This window comes from Myxocyprinus asiaticus, chromosome 23 (assembly GCF_019703515.2).
Source record: "Myxocyprinus asiaticus isolate MX2 ecotype Aquarium Trade chromosome 23, UBuf_Myxa_2, whole genome shotgun sequence".
Classification (NCBI taxonomy): domain Eukaryota; kingdom Metazoa; phylum Chordata; class Actinopteri; order Cypriniformes; family Catostomidae; genus Myxocyprinus; species Myxocyprinus asiaticus.
In genome coordinates, this window is record NC_059366.1 from 2,001,126 (window position 1) to 2,015,108 (window position 13,983).

General features: G+C 38.9%; 1 protein-coding gene across 1 annotated transcript in view; it reads right to left on the minus strand.

The window, feature by feature from the left end:
* Positions 1-13,983, minus strand: part of LOC127413636 (Kv channel-interacting protein 2) — a 56,197-nt gene that overhangs the window by 26,435 nt on the left and 15,779 nt on the right. Inside the window, exons 2-3 of the mRNA XM_051650923.1 lie at positions 8,729-8,853; positions 8,573-8,642 (exon numbers count right to left, since the gene is read on the minus strand). Of these exons, the coding sequence (XP_051506883.1) occupies positions 8,573-8,642; positions 8,729-8,853 (195 nt within the window). The remainder of the gene's footprint in view (positions 1-8,572; positions 8,643-8,728; positions 8,854-13,983) is intronic.

The following is a 13,983-nucleotide window of genomic DNA, read 5'->3' on the forward strand; positions in this document are numbered from 1 at the left end:
TCGAGTGTAAATGCAAAATAACGGGGTGCGACTTAACCTCTCCAGCTAGTTTAATCGAAAGGCTTTGCAGTGGCGAGATAGGGGCAAGAACTTCCTTTACAATACAAAACCAGGGAGGAGCTCTCTCAGGTGGAAGCGACCAATTAACCAAATGTCTAAGACTGAATGCATAATAATAAAATAAAATCTTGGGTAGGCCTAACCCACCTTTGTCAATCGGCCTATGTAATTTACTGAAATTTAACCTGGGACGCTTACCATTCCAAATGAAGGACTTCACTATGCTATCAAATTGCTTAAAATAAGAGAGAGGGACATCTACAGGGAGAGATTGTAGCAGATTTTGGAATGCAATTCATTTTAATAACATTAACCTTCCCAATCATCGATAAGTGTAATGAAGCCCATCTGTCCACATCATTTGAAAACCTTTTTATTAAGGGATCAAAATTAACTCTTGACTAAATCAGACAAAATTGCTGGGAATAAAATTCCCAAATACTTAATTCCCTGTTTGGGCCACATGAAGGCGCCCGGCTGGAAAGCCGTTACTGGGCAGTACGCTGTCAAAGCCAAAGCTTCGGATTTAGACCAATTGACTCTGTATCCTGAGAATTTGGAAAAGGAGTTAATAATTTTGTGGAGGCAAGGCATGGATCTAGTGGGGTTGGAGACGAATAATAAAATATCATCTGCGTAAAGCAGAAGCTTATGCGCTACACCTCCCGCCGTCACCCATCCTCCTTTCTTATCGCGGCTGCTAATGGTTCCAGGGCAAGACAGAACAATAATGGGGAAAGAGGGCAACCCTGCCGGGTGCCCCTATTCAGAGTAAAATAATCTGAAATTAACCCATTTGTTTGTACCGCTGCTACAGGATGTCTATAAAGTAACTTAATCCATCCAATAAATGTATTCCCAAACCCATACCTTTCCAAAATCTTGAAAAGATAATCCCATTCTACCATATCAAACACCTTTTTGGCGTCAAGAGAGATGGCAGCAACCAGAGATTGTTCATTTGCTACTGACCACATGATATTGATGAAACGCCTAATATTATCAGAAGAATTACGGCCTCGAATAAACCCCACCTGATCTATATGTATAAGAGATGTCATAACTTTACTTAATCGATTAGCCAGAATTTTGGACAAAATTTTTACATCTAACTGGATCAGCGAAATTGGGCGGTAACTTTTACACTCGCTTGGATCTTTATCCTTTTTTAGAATCAGACTGATCCGGGCTTGTGTCATGGTTGGCGGAAGCTTTCCATTCTTTAATGAATCAGTATAAACTTCTAACAAAAGTGGCGCCAGTTCTGTAGCATAAGATTTGAAAAACTCAGCGGCAAAGCCATCAGGCCCTGGAGCCTTGCCTGTAGGCAGGGACTTAATTACCTCATCAAGCTCCTCCAAGGTTATCTCAGAATCAAGAGAGTTTTTTTGCTCATTCGTCAGTTTAGGGAGATCTAATGGTTCCACAAAGTTCCTAATATCTTCATCAGTAGACGAAGACGTGGACCTATAGAGATCAAGATAGAACTCTTTAAAAGCATTATTAATATCAATAGCCGAGGTAAATATTTCACCACAAGCAGATTTCACTGAGGGAATGATAGAAAAAGACTCTCTCTGCTTTATATATCTAGCCAAAAGTTTCCTGCTTTATCACCTGACTCAAAGTATGACTGTCTTGCCCTGAATAACCAAAACTCCACTTTCTGTGACAGAGTAGTATTATATCTGTATTTCAAACGAGTCAATTCTCTGAGGCCATCAGATGACATACGGCGCTTCAGCTCTGCCTCTGCACTTTTAATATTTCCTTCCAACTCCACAAGTTCTTGTGCTTTGGATTTTTTGATGAATGAGGCATACTGTATGATCCGACCCCTAAGAACCGCCTTAAGTGCCTCCCAAGCCATGCCCACAGAGGATACCGAGGACCAGTTGGTCTCCATATAAACACTGATTTCAGTCTTTAACATTTGTTGGAAATCAGGATTTTGCAAAAGGGACACATTAAGGTGCCAACTATAAGATTTATTTTTCTCTATATGTGGCATCACCTCTAAACTCACCAGGGCGTGATCTGAGACTAAGATATTTCCAATTGAGCAATCAACAACAGATGAAATAAGGGATTTGGATATTTAAAAAAAAATCTATTCTAGAATAAATCTTGTGGACTGATGAAAAAAATTTATAGTCCCTACCAGATGGGTTCAAAAGTCTCCAAATGTCTGTAAGACCAAGATTTTTACACATCCTGTGAAGCATCAATGTTGCTCTAGGGGATTTGTACACTTTTGCTTCACTATGATCAAGCACTGAGTCCATCAAAAGATTAAAGTCTCCTCCCAATATTATATCATGAGGGGTGCAAACAGTTTGCAACATCCCTTCAAGATCTATAAAAAAAGCCATGATCATCAGCGTTAGGTGCGTAAATATTAGCCAAAATCAACCTTTGCCCTTGAATTTCAGCTAAAACAATAATTAATCTTCCTAATTTATCTTTGCTGTGTTTGAGACATTTGCATTGTAGATGTTTATTTACCAATATAATGACTCCCTTGCTCTTACTTGAGCCAACACTAAAGAAAACATGTCCACCCCATATCTCCCCAAATTTTTCAGCTTCCTGCGGGGAGAGATGTGTTTCTTGAAGAAACGCTATATCATATTTCTTACGTTTAAGAAAGTAATAACCTTCCTTCTTTTTATGGGGTGCCCCAACCCATTCACATTCCATGTGGAGAGAGATAGTACACTCATATTAACATTTGACATTTTGATATATTAAAAAAAATAAATTGTGTCAAAAACAAAATTATATAGACCACATTCCCCAATAGTGAAACAATCAACCCCCGAACAAAACAAACAGAAAAAAGAAAAACGTGCACATTAACCCCGCGCACGACAGCGCCAATCCTTCTAAACTCAAAAGGTCCATGAACGCCCACGAGTCCCCACGACAACTTTGCCATTGGATTGCTCAATTTTGCCTCACAAATTTGTGAGGCAAAATTACATAACAGAAAATACTTTGTAAAATAAACCCAGTCAATAGGAAGAATGAACACTAAGAACGTGTAGATTCATTCACAGAACTGTTTTAAAGGTGTGATCTTCCACAAGACAAATTCCAGCTGATATAAAACCATTCATATTCCTCGGACAGACAAACGAATGTTCAGTGAGCCAGCTGTTATGAGTTCAGCGGATGATGTAATCATTCCAATGTCCCATAAAAAAAATTAAAAAACTCAACAAAACAAACTACAGCCAGCAGGAGGAATAAGCACGAAGAACGAACAGATTAATCCACAGCTGTTCCAAATGAGTGTTATTCAATAGAACAAGCTCCAGCCACTAGGCTATACAAAAAGAAACAACACCGGCATCCCGGTTCCCCGGATGGTCGAATCAATTCACTCGGAGGCTGCATAAAAGTATATACCATGACTTACATAATCCATCGGCTTCATAAAAAACATCCTTTGTGTGAGCAGCATGTAGATATTTTGCGGTCATCCGTAGTGTCCACTCTCAGTCTGTCCGGGAACTTCAATGCAAAAGTAATATTTTATCAATGCAAAAGTTTCTTTAAGGAAAAGTGTTATTCACAAAACAAGCTCCAGCCGCTCAGCGGAGCCAACGCAAAAAATCCAAAATGTCGCCCAGCATCCTCAAGAGTTAGTACAGCGAGCCAGGCCCACTCACATGAGAAACATCCAATGGTTTACTCAGTCATTGATTCTATAAAAGACATTGCCAGATATGGACATGTGAATACTTTGCGACCAACCTTCATTTCTATTCTCAGTTTGGCAGGAAACATCAGAGCAAACGAGATGTTTTTCTGATGTAAGAGTTTCTTACATTCCTTGAACCAATCACGTTTCTCTCTTGTCGAACTTGCAAAGTCCGGGAACAAAAAAATATTATGGTTCTTCCAAGAAAGCTTCCCTTTGCTCCTCGCCTGGCGCAACACAAGATCTTTATCGGATGATCTCAGAAATCTGGCCAGAATTGATCTGGGCCTGTCTCTCTCAGCAGATCTGTGAGACGGGACTCTGTGAGCTTGCTCAATTTCCAGCTTGTGGCCTGTTATGTCGAGTAGACTCGGGAAAAACTCGTCTAGGAATTTCACCATATCTCTGCCCTCCTCAAGCTCAGGAATTCCAACAATTTGAACGTTATTCCTGCGGCTTCTATTCTCAAGATTTTCAAGCTTTTCAAGGAGATGTTCCAGATCAACTTTGGTCGCGGGTGGATTCGCGGTTAATTCCCTCTCCGAAGATTCCAGAAAATCGATTTGTTTTTCAACATCAGTCACTCTTGTACCTAACTCAGAATTTTATTTCCATCGCCGTGATCGATCGACGTATTACAGCGAGATCCTCCAAGTCAGCAAGAATCTTCGTCAACATCACCGACATGTTGGACAACTGACGCTGGATCTCCTCTCTCGCCGCGCCATCCAAATCGAGTCCCCGGTCTGTAGGCCTGTCGGGGCTTTCATCCTGAACACGTAAGTGTCTTTTAATGTCTCCCGAGCCCGAGGATTTTGACTTCTTTGCCATGTTTTGCAACAAAGGGCAAATGTGTAACTGGGTGTAACAAATTTCACCAGATTATAATATGAAAATAATCGAAAATTCAGCAAAGTGCGCAGAGCTCGTCACTCACACGTCTGCTCCTTGCATGGCGTCCAGGGTGTCCCCTGCCTCTGCACTTTTAATATTCTCTTCCAACTCCACGAGTTCTTGTGCTTTGGATTTTTTGGTGAATGAGGCATACTGTATGATCTGACCCCTAAGAACTGCCTTAAGTGCCTCCCAAGCCACGCCCACAGAGGATACTGAGGACCAGTTGGTCTCTATATAAACATTGATTTCGGTCTTTAACATTTGTTGGAATTCAGGATTTTGCAACAGGGACACATTAAAGTGTAGGGCTTTACTGGTTGTTTAGATCAGTGTTACTATCAGAAATAATTAATAATTATTTCTGTAGTTATTCATTAATATTTAAATTAATCAATTGAATCTAACTCATTAAAACCTCATATGGGGCTCCAGTAAATGTAGTGTGCTACGTTTAGGAGCAAGTTTGGTTATTAGCAATAATTAATAATTATCAAAGATAGTTATTCATTATTAAAATCAATAGAACATTGATGAGAATCAATGTTAGCTTTTTTAAATCCTTTAAATCAACAGTTATCAAAGATAATCGTTAACTGTTAACATCGATGAAACATTAATTAAAATTAATACTAGCTTATTGATCATTCAAATTCAATCATCAAAGATAATTATCAATTATCAAAAATCAATAGAATATTAATAAGGATTAACATAGACAGGGCACCACCCTGAAATCAGGGACTAATAACCGAATAGTAAAACAGTCTCAATATTAGATTGTTTTCTTAGGAAAAGCGGCATCCGAAGAATGTCGATTTTCGAAAAAAAAAAAAAAAACAATGAATGAAGGTTTGAATCCGAGCACTGACATCCCGTCAGCATGACACAGGTGTATGCAAAACAAACCAAAACACTTCTCTTTGTAATATAAACAAAGTTTATTTATGCAGTAATATCAATTAATAATGAATACAATGCAGTCAATAAACTTCCGACTTACAACTACAAACTAAACAGTGATATGATTAGATATGGAAATCAAAATAATCCTATAACACATAAGGTGTGTGTGTGTGTGTGTGTGAGACAGTGTGTGTGTGTGTGTGTGATTAGTAAGAGAGAGAGAGAGAGAAGTGACAGCCCTAAAGCTGATTTCGCGATCGTGGGAGAGAAAGCAACTGTTTAGTTCATCGCTCAGAGACGCGGTGGACGGCTCGTAAACAGTCCCGCGTTATTTGACTCTTTAATGGATGAACTCAGCTGCTGCCTCACCCGCGATGGCGAAATTGCACAACAATCCAATTTGGTTGGACCACAATACAGCAAAACAAATTCAATAATTAATACCCTGAGTATTAATAATGAGCGGACATGGCGATCCGTAAACTGTACAAGCAAAAACCTTGAAACACAAGAATAACACACTATAATATTCTATCTCTGCCCAGACGTAAACCTCTTACTTGAATCACATGAGGACACAGGTAGAATGTGTTTTCCTCCGTCCTTTAACTCTGACCCGGTTCCTTGAGGCTCAGGTGATGACGGGAGGCCGTTTCCTCGCTCTGTCGGCGGGCGGTACGGCTGTTGATTCTCAGCGGGCTGGCGGAGAACTCAGAAATGTCGACTTGATTGAAGATGGAAGAGAAATCTTTAATCTCTTCACTTCTGTAGGCACACGGATGAAGATGCAAATTGCTCGGCGGTCTCCTTCGGATCTGTTAGAGTGTTCACTTGAACACAGAGTAATCTCAACTCGTCCAGTGAGATGGAGATTGTATGGCTACAGTTTCAAGTCGGACATTACTTGTGCCACGAGGTTGCACCTGAGAGAAGCAAAGAGCTACGTCTATATTCGGTGAACAAAGTCGCTGGAAGTAAATTCTGGAAGCATTTTAGAGGTATTTCAACTCCTGATGATGTCATGTTTGAGGGACGTTCTGTTGTGTGCCTCATCCAATAGGAGTTGAGAGTTCGATCCTTTAGTGAGCAAGGCTTCATGGATTTGTAGTCTGTTTTGGACTCCCTTTGTTTGATTTTGGCGCAATTTTTATCAGTAAGATTTACGACTTAGAAGGTGGGTGTTTGAGTTATGTTTTTACAACTGTGTTAGGCCTGCCTTTGTCTTCTATCTGAATACATGAGGCCCAACACAACATCCCTTCAAGATCTATAAAAAAAAGCCCTGATCATCAGCATTAGGCGCATAAATATTAGCCAAAATCAACCTTTGCCCCTGAATTTCAGCTAAAACAATAATGAGCTCGTTCAGGAATTTCATCATATCTCTGCCCTTTTCATGCTCAGGAATTCCAACAATTCGTATGTTATTCCTTCGGCTCATATTTTCAAAATATTCCAGTTTTTCCGAAATTAATTCTAAATCTGTTTTGGACGCGGCTGGATTAGCGGTTAATTCCCTTTCCGATGACTCAAGATAATCGATTCATTTTTCAACTTCTGTCACTCTTGTAAACAACTCAGAGAATTTTGTTTCCATCGCCGTAATCGATCGACGTATTACAGTGAGATCTTCCAAGTCAGCAAGAACCTTCCTCAGCATCACCGACATGTTGGACAACTGACGTGCCGTCCAAATCGTGTCTCCGGTCCGCAGTCCCGTCAGAGGCTTCAGCTTGAACACATAAGTGTCTTTTAATGTCTCCAGAGTCTGAGAATTTTGACTTCTTTGCCATGTTTATCTCAAACAGTAAGTATGTAATTGGGTGTATTGATTCTAACCAGATTATAACATGAAAATAATTAAAAAAACTAGCAAAGTTCGCAGAGCTCGTGTCTCACACGTCTGCTTCTCACATGGCGTCCCCGGAAACCCTCGGAAAATGTTTTTTTGGGACTAGGAGTGAGACTTGCCAAGGCTTTTATGTCTGATGAAGAAAGTTGTCCAGTCATACTGTCAAAAGAATAAGTCTTTTATCAACTTGTCTTAAGGCATTTACATCAAAAATAGGGCCATATGGGGATCAATTATATGTTGTAATTTCTCCAAAAATGTTATTACATATTTGCAGCCAATTCGGCCTGTCAAAAAAAATAAAAATAAAATAAAACTATGAAATTATGAATGCAAATTAAAAAATATCTATGAAAATAATCTCTGTGTCCTGTGTCTTCGTCTTCAAGGATGAGCTAGGGAGCAGAAAATGGCTAAACTGCCAGCAGAGAGGGTTTTACATGATTTGCCACCATTTACAAGTGTGGGTGTTGACTCAAGAGCAAGCATACAGTATCTGCCTGATTTATTTTCTCTCTGCAACATGAATAATAAATAATATATACCTAACTCTAACCCTAAATCTCAACATGTTCATATACTTTGAAGTCTTTTAATGCTACAATAATATAATAAATACTTTTGAATCAACAAATTGCTTTGCTTTTTTATTCATGAATAAAATCATTTATTTCACAAATGAAGGCATTTTCTCTCAATATACTGTACTAGCACTTGGCTGTGTTCTTGCAGGATGACGCAGACACACCAACACAGAACTATAAATGCAAATCCCACCCCCAGCATAGATAAGATCCAGAAGTATAAACTGGCCTTAAGATGCCACTGAGCTTCGATATATGCACTGCGAGATGTGCGAGAGAGCAAACTTCAGGGCAATCTGCCCAAGACTTGCTGTGATTTTATAAAGGCTTCAGTAAGTGTCACTCCTGACAGAGTTCCCATAGCGTCAACTACTGACACAGCGCCAAAGTGGTGCTATAGTAGTAATGAAAAGGAACAATATGCCCAATATTACTTACAGTAACAAGACTATATAATCAGAGCCAGGAAATCAAGGCCTTAAACTTGAGATAGATAAAAGTAATACTAAACAGAATGTAACTATTCTAAAATATGTAAAAGGTATATTTTTGTTATATTTGCAGTCTCACCTCCCTGTGGGAAGAAGTGAGAGTAAACAAGTTTAAACGTGTCCTCATTCACCACTCCATTGGGACATTCCTGAAATGTACAACAGTTTTTAACATAAAATATATTGAAATATTTCAGTTTTCCCCGTAAGATGATCCCTGTAAAGGAATTCTCACATTTTTGAAGCCCCTGTAGAGGAACTGCAGCTCTTTCTTGCTGAATTTGGTCTCATCCTGTATCGTGTCCAGATCATCAGGCCGATGGCATACAAAGGATATTTCGTACTCATCCTCAATACTTTCTGTTTGTGAAACAACATGTTATAGGAATAAATGCACAATAAATATCACATCTGTTTTATAAAGTAATCTTAAATAAAGAAAAGTTTAGGTATAAAGACACTTTATAAATAACGGTTATATAATTAATGATTGATCTATGGGGAATTAAAAGTCATTACTTCAATAAAAATAAAAATAAATTATTATTTAAAAAAATAATACTGAACAAAAATGAATACAAAAACATAAATAAATATAGCTGCAAGCAGCGATACCGGGGTCAAGCCAATTATCGGCATCATGAGCAGCAAAATTGTGAATTTGGGCAGTTGGTGGCACTAGAGGGTTTGAGGTAGAGACGCCAACTTTGCTGTGGTAACAGATCAGACTGTCCTCTATCTGTGTGCCAAATTTCATAACTTTCCCTCAAGCAGTTCTATGGGCTTCCATAGACTCAACTGCGGAAGAATAATAAGAAAACTAACGAAAACAATAAGGGACTTTGCCCCTTTGGGGCTTGACCCCTAATAATAAATATAGCTGCAAGCAGCAATACCGGTCAGGCCAATTATCGGCACCATGAGCAGCAAAAGAAGCTTTGTGACATGTTTTTGGTTAGAGTCCGATGAATAGTGTATGAGGAGTTAGAAAATATAAACTTTCAATCATAAAAAAAACAGATTTATTTTAAAATTAACAAAAATATCTAGTTCTTAGAATTTTTGTCCAGTATGTGGCGCTGTTCTGAAACTGCTCAGGTAGTATCTGGGCATGATGGTTATCATGCAGGAAAGCATTCAAGAGTTATAAGCCAATTTTTTCTCCTAACCAGTAGGGAGCAGTGCGCCAAAACGCTGCAGGTAAGGGCCAAATGGTGATGACACATACCAATTTCATCCCAATCCCTCAAAGCATTGCAGAGATACAGCCTCAAGTTCAATTTTGCGCATACTTTGTCGAATTCATCGAAGCATAATTCGAAAAGTTATGGTTTATCAAAATTCTGTGATTTTTTTTTTTTTTTTTTTTTTTTTGTCGTGAGTGCCTCTAGATGATGCAGGCCAATTTTCATGCAAATCGGACAAACAGTCTAGGAGAAGTTTGAAAAAGTATGTTTTCAAAACATTAAAAAATGGCGGACAGGAAGTTTACTCGATCATGACATAATTGGTATCATTGTTCTCGGCATGAACCACGGAATCTATCAAGACCAGTCTCATGACAGTAGGCAAAAGGCCAATGCAGGCCAATTTTCATGTAAATCAGACAAACGGCCTAAGACAAGTTTGAAAAAGTAGGTTTTACAGAAAATTATAATATTCATGACGTAAAATGACTTCATAGGGTGCAATCGAATCGTCCTGAGCCAAGGAATCAGAGAAAAAAAGAAACATAAACGTGAGTGCAAATTTGGGCAGTTGGTGGCACTAGAGGGTTTGAGGTAGAGATGCCAAATTTTTCTATCTCCTGACTAGTAGGGGGCAGTGCACCAAAACACTGCAGGTAACCTCAGGGCCTAATGGTGACATGTACCAAGTTTCGTCCCAATCCCTCAAAGCATTGCGGAGATACAGCATCAAGTTCAATTTTGCGCATTCTTCATCGAATCCATTGAAACGCCATTCGAAAACGGTATGGTTTATAAAAATTTTGTGAATAGCTTTCTGTCGTAAGTGCCTCTAGATGATGCAGGCCAATTTTCATGTAAATTGGACAAACAGTCTAGGAGGAGTTCGAAAAAGTAGGTTTTCAAACCATTTCAAAATGGCGGACAGGAAGTTTATAACTTAAATGTAATAAGTTTAAGTTATAAACAAAACAATAAGGGTCTTTCGCCCCTTCGGGGCTTGACTCCTAATAAGAAAATGAACGAAAGTAATAGGGGTCTTTTGCTCCTTCTGGGCTTGACCCCTAATAAAAAAAAAATATACTGATATATTCATTCTTTCTTTTTTTTATTAACAATTTTTATTGATTCCATTCACAAATTAAATGAGCATAACAGAAAATACGGAATCAAATTATATAAATTAAACCACTCCCCCGAACATGGGTGTGTCTTTAAGACCAAGCCTATACAATCTAGAGGGGGTCCAGTAGAATCGATGTAAAATCTTAACTCTTGCATCTCTAGATGCAGACTTGACATTTTTTAGAATCCTAGCCCACACTCCCTCTTCCAAAACCAAATTTAAATTTTTCTCCCATAATCTCTTGAGAGAAGCTGAAGCTCCGTCCCCCAGACTCTGAATTAGCAGAGAGTAATACACTGATGCCACATGACCTTTTCCAATAGCCATAATCACCTCTCCCAGAGTATCTGACACTTTAGGGGGGTGTGTACCACTCCCAAAAACAATACAGAGCAGGTGGCGTAGCTGTAAATACCTATAGAACTGAGATCTGGGAATCCCAAAATGTTGAACCATATTTTCACAAGATCTCCACACTGCACTCTCATATAGGACACCGAGTGTATTAAACCCCCTCACAATCCACTCTGACCAGCAGAAAGGGGACTTATTAATACATAGTTTAGGGTTCAGCCATATGCTTGAGGCAACATTTAAATAAAGGTCTGAATTAAACACTCTGGACACTTTTGTCCATACCAAGTGCAAATGCGAGATAACGGGGTGTAACTTAACTTCTCCAATTTGAATGGTATAAAAGGCTTCGAAAGGCTTTGCAATGGCAAAATAGGGGCAAGAACTTCCTGTTCAATACAAAACCAGGGAGGGGCTCTCTCAGGTGGAAGCGACCAGTGAGCCAAATGTCTGAGACCGAATGCCAAATAATAAAACAAAATCTTAGGTTAGCCTAGTCCACCTTTGTCAATCAGTCTATGTAACATACTGAAGTGTAATCTGGGACATTTACCATTCCAAATGAAGGACTTCGCTACGCTATCAAATTGCTTGAAATAAGAGAGGGGGATATCTACAGGGAGAGACTGTAGCAGGTAGTTGAATTTGGAATACAATTCATTTTAATAACATTAACTTTCCCAATCATAGATAAATGTAATGAAGCCCACCTATCCACATCGCTCAAAAACCTTTTTATTAAGGGGTCAAAATTAACTCTAACTAAATCACACAAAAATACTTAATGCCTTGTTTGGGCTATTGGATGGCAAAAAAAAGTTGTTACTGTGCAGTATGTTGTCAGAGCCAAAGCTTCAGATTTAGGCCAATTGACTTTGTATCCTGAGAACTTAGAAAAGGATTTAATAATTCTGTGGAGGCAGCGCATAGATCTAGTAGCGTCGGAGACAAATAATAAAATATAATCTGCGTAAAGCAAAATCTTATGCGCCATACCTCCGGCCACCACCCCTGGAAAATCATCCTCCTCTCTTATTGCGGCTGCTAATGTTTCCAGGGCCAGACAGAACAATAAGGGGGAAAGAGGGCAACTGTGCCAGGTGCCCTTATCCAGAGTAAAATAATCTGAAATTAATCCATTTGTTTGTACCGCCTCTACCGGGTGTCTATAAAATAACTTAATCCATCCAATAAATGTACTCCCAAACCCATACATTTCCAAAACCTTAAAAAGATAATCCCATTCTACCATATCAAACGCCTTTTCGGTATCAAGTGAGATGGCAGCCACCGGAGTCTGATCATTCGCCACTGACCACATGATATTGATGAAATGCCTAATGTTATCAGAAGAGCTGTGGCCTCGAATAAACCCCACATGATCTATATGTATAAGAGATGTCGTAACTTTCCTTAATCGGTTAGCCAGAATTTTTGACAATATTTTTACGTCTAGCTGGATCGGGGAAATTGGATGGTAACTCTTACACTGACTTGGATCTTTGTCCTTTATAAGAATCAGACTGATCTGGGCTTGTGTCATGGTTGGCAGAAGCTTTCCATTCTTTAATGATTCCATATAAACTTCTAACAAAAGTGGAGCCAGTTCTGTAGCATAAGATCTAAAAAATTCAACAGCAAAGCCATCTGGCCCCGGAGCCTTGCCTGTAGGCAAGGCCCTAATTACCTCGCCTAGCTCCTCCAAGTTTATCTCAGAATCAAGAGAATTTTTTTGCTCAGTCGTCCGTTTAGGGAGTTCTAATGGTTTCACAAAGTTTCTAATATCTTCATCAGTAGACGAAGATCAAATAATTCTTTAAAAGCATTATTAATATCAGTGGCCAAGGTTATATTTCACCACTAGTAGATTTCACTGAAGGAATGGTAGAAAAAGACTCTCTCTGCTTTATGTATCTTACCAAAAGTTTCCCTGCTTTGTCCCCCGACTCTATGACTGTCTTGCCCTGAATACCCAAAACTCCAACTTCCGTGACAAAGTATAGTATTATATCTGTAGTTCAATTGGATCAGTTCTCTGAGGCCATCAGACGACATTTGGTGCTTCAGCTCTGCCTCAGCACTTTTAATATTCCCTTCCAACTCCACGAGTTCTCGTGCTTTGGATTTTTTGGTAAATGATGCATACTGTATGATCCGGCCCCTAAGAACCACCTTAAGTGCCTCCCAATCCACACCCACAGAGGATACTGAGGACCAGTTGATCTCCATATAAACATTCATTTCAGCCTTTAACATTTGTTGGAATTCAGGATTTTGCAAAAGGAATACATTAAAGCGCCAACTATATGATTTATTTTTCTCCGTATGTGGCAACACCTCTAAACTCACTAGGGCATGATCTGAGACTAAGATGTTTCCAATTGAGCAATCCTCAACAGATGAAATGAGGGACTTAGATTAAAAAAAAAAAAAATCTATTCTAGAATATATTTTATGGATTGATGAAAAAAATGTGTAGTCCATCAAAAGATTAAAGTCTCCTCCCAATATTATATCATGAGGTGTGCCAGCGACTTGCAACATCCCTTCAAGATCTATAAAAAAGCCCTGATCATCAGCATTTGGTGCATAAATATTAGCCAAAATCAACCTTATCCCCTGAATTCCTGCTAAAACAATAATAACTCTTCCTAATTTATCTTTACTCTGTTTGATACATTTGAAGTGTAGATGTTTACTTATCAATGTAATGACCATTCACATTCCACGTGGAAAGAGATAATCCACTCATATTAACAACTGACATTTTGACATATGAGAAAAATAGATTGTGTGTCAAAAATAAAATGATAAAGACCACAT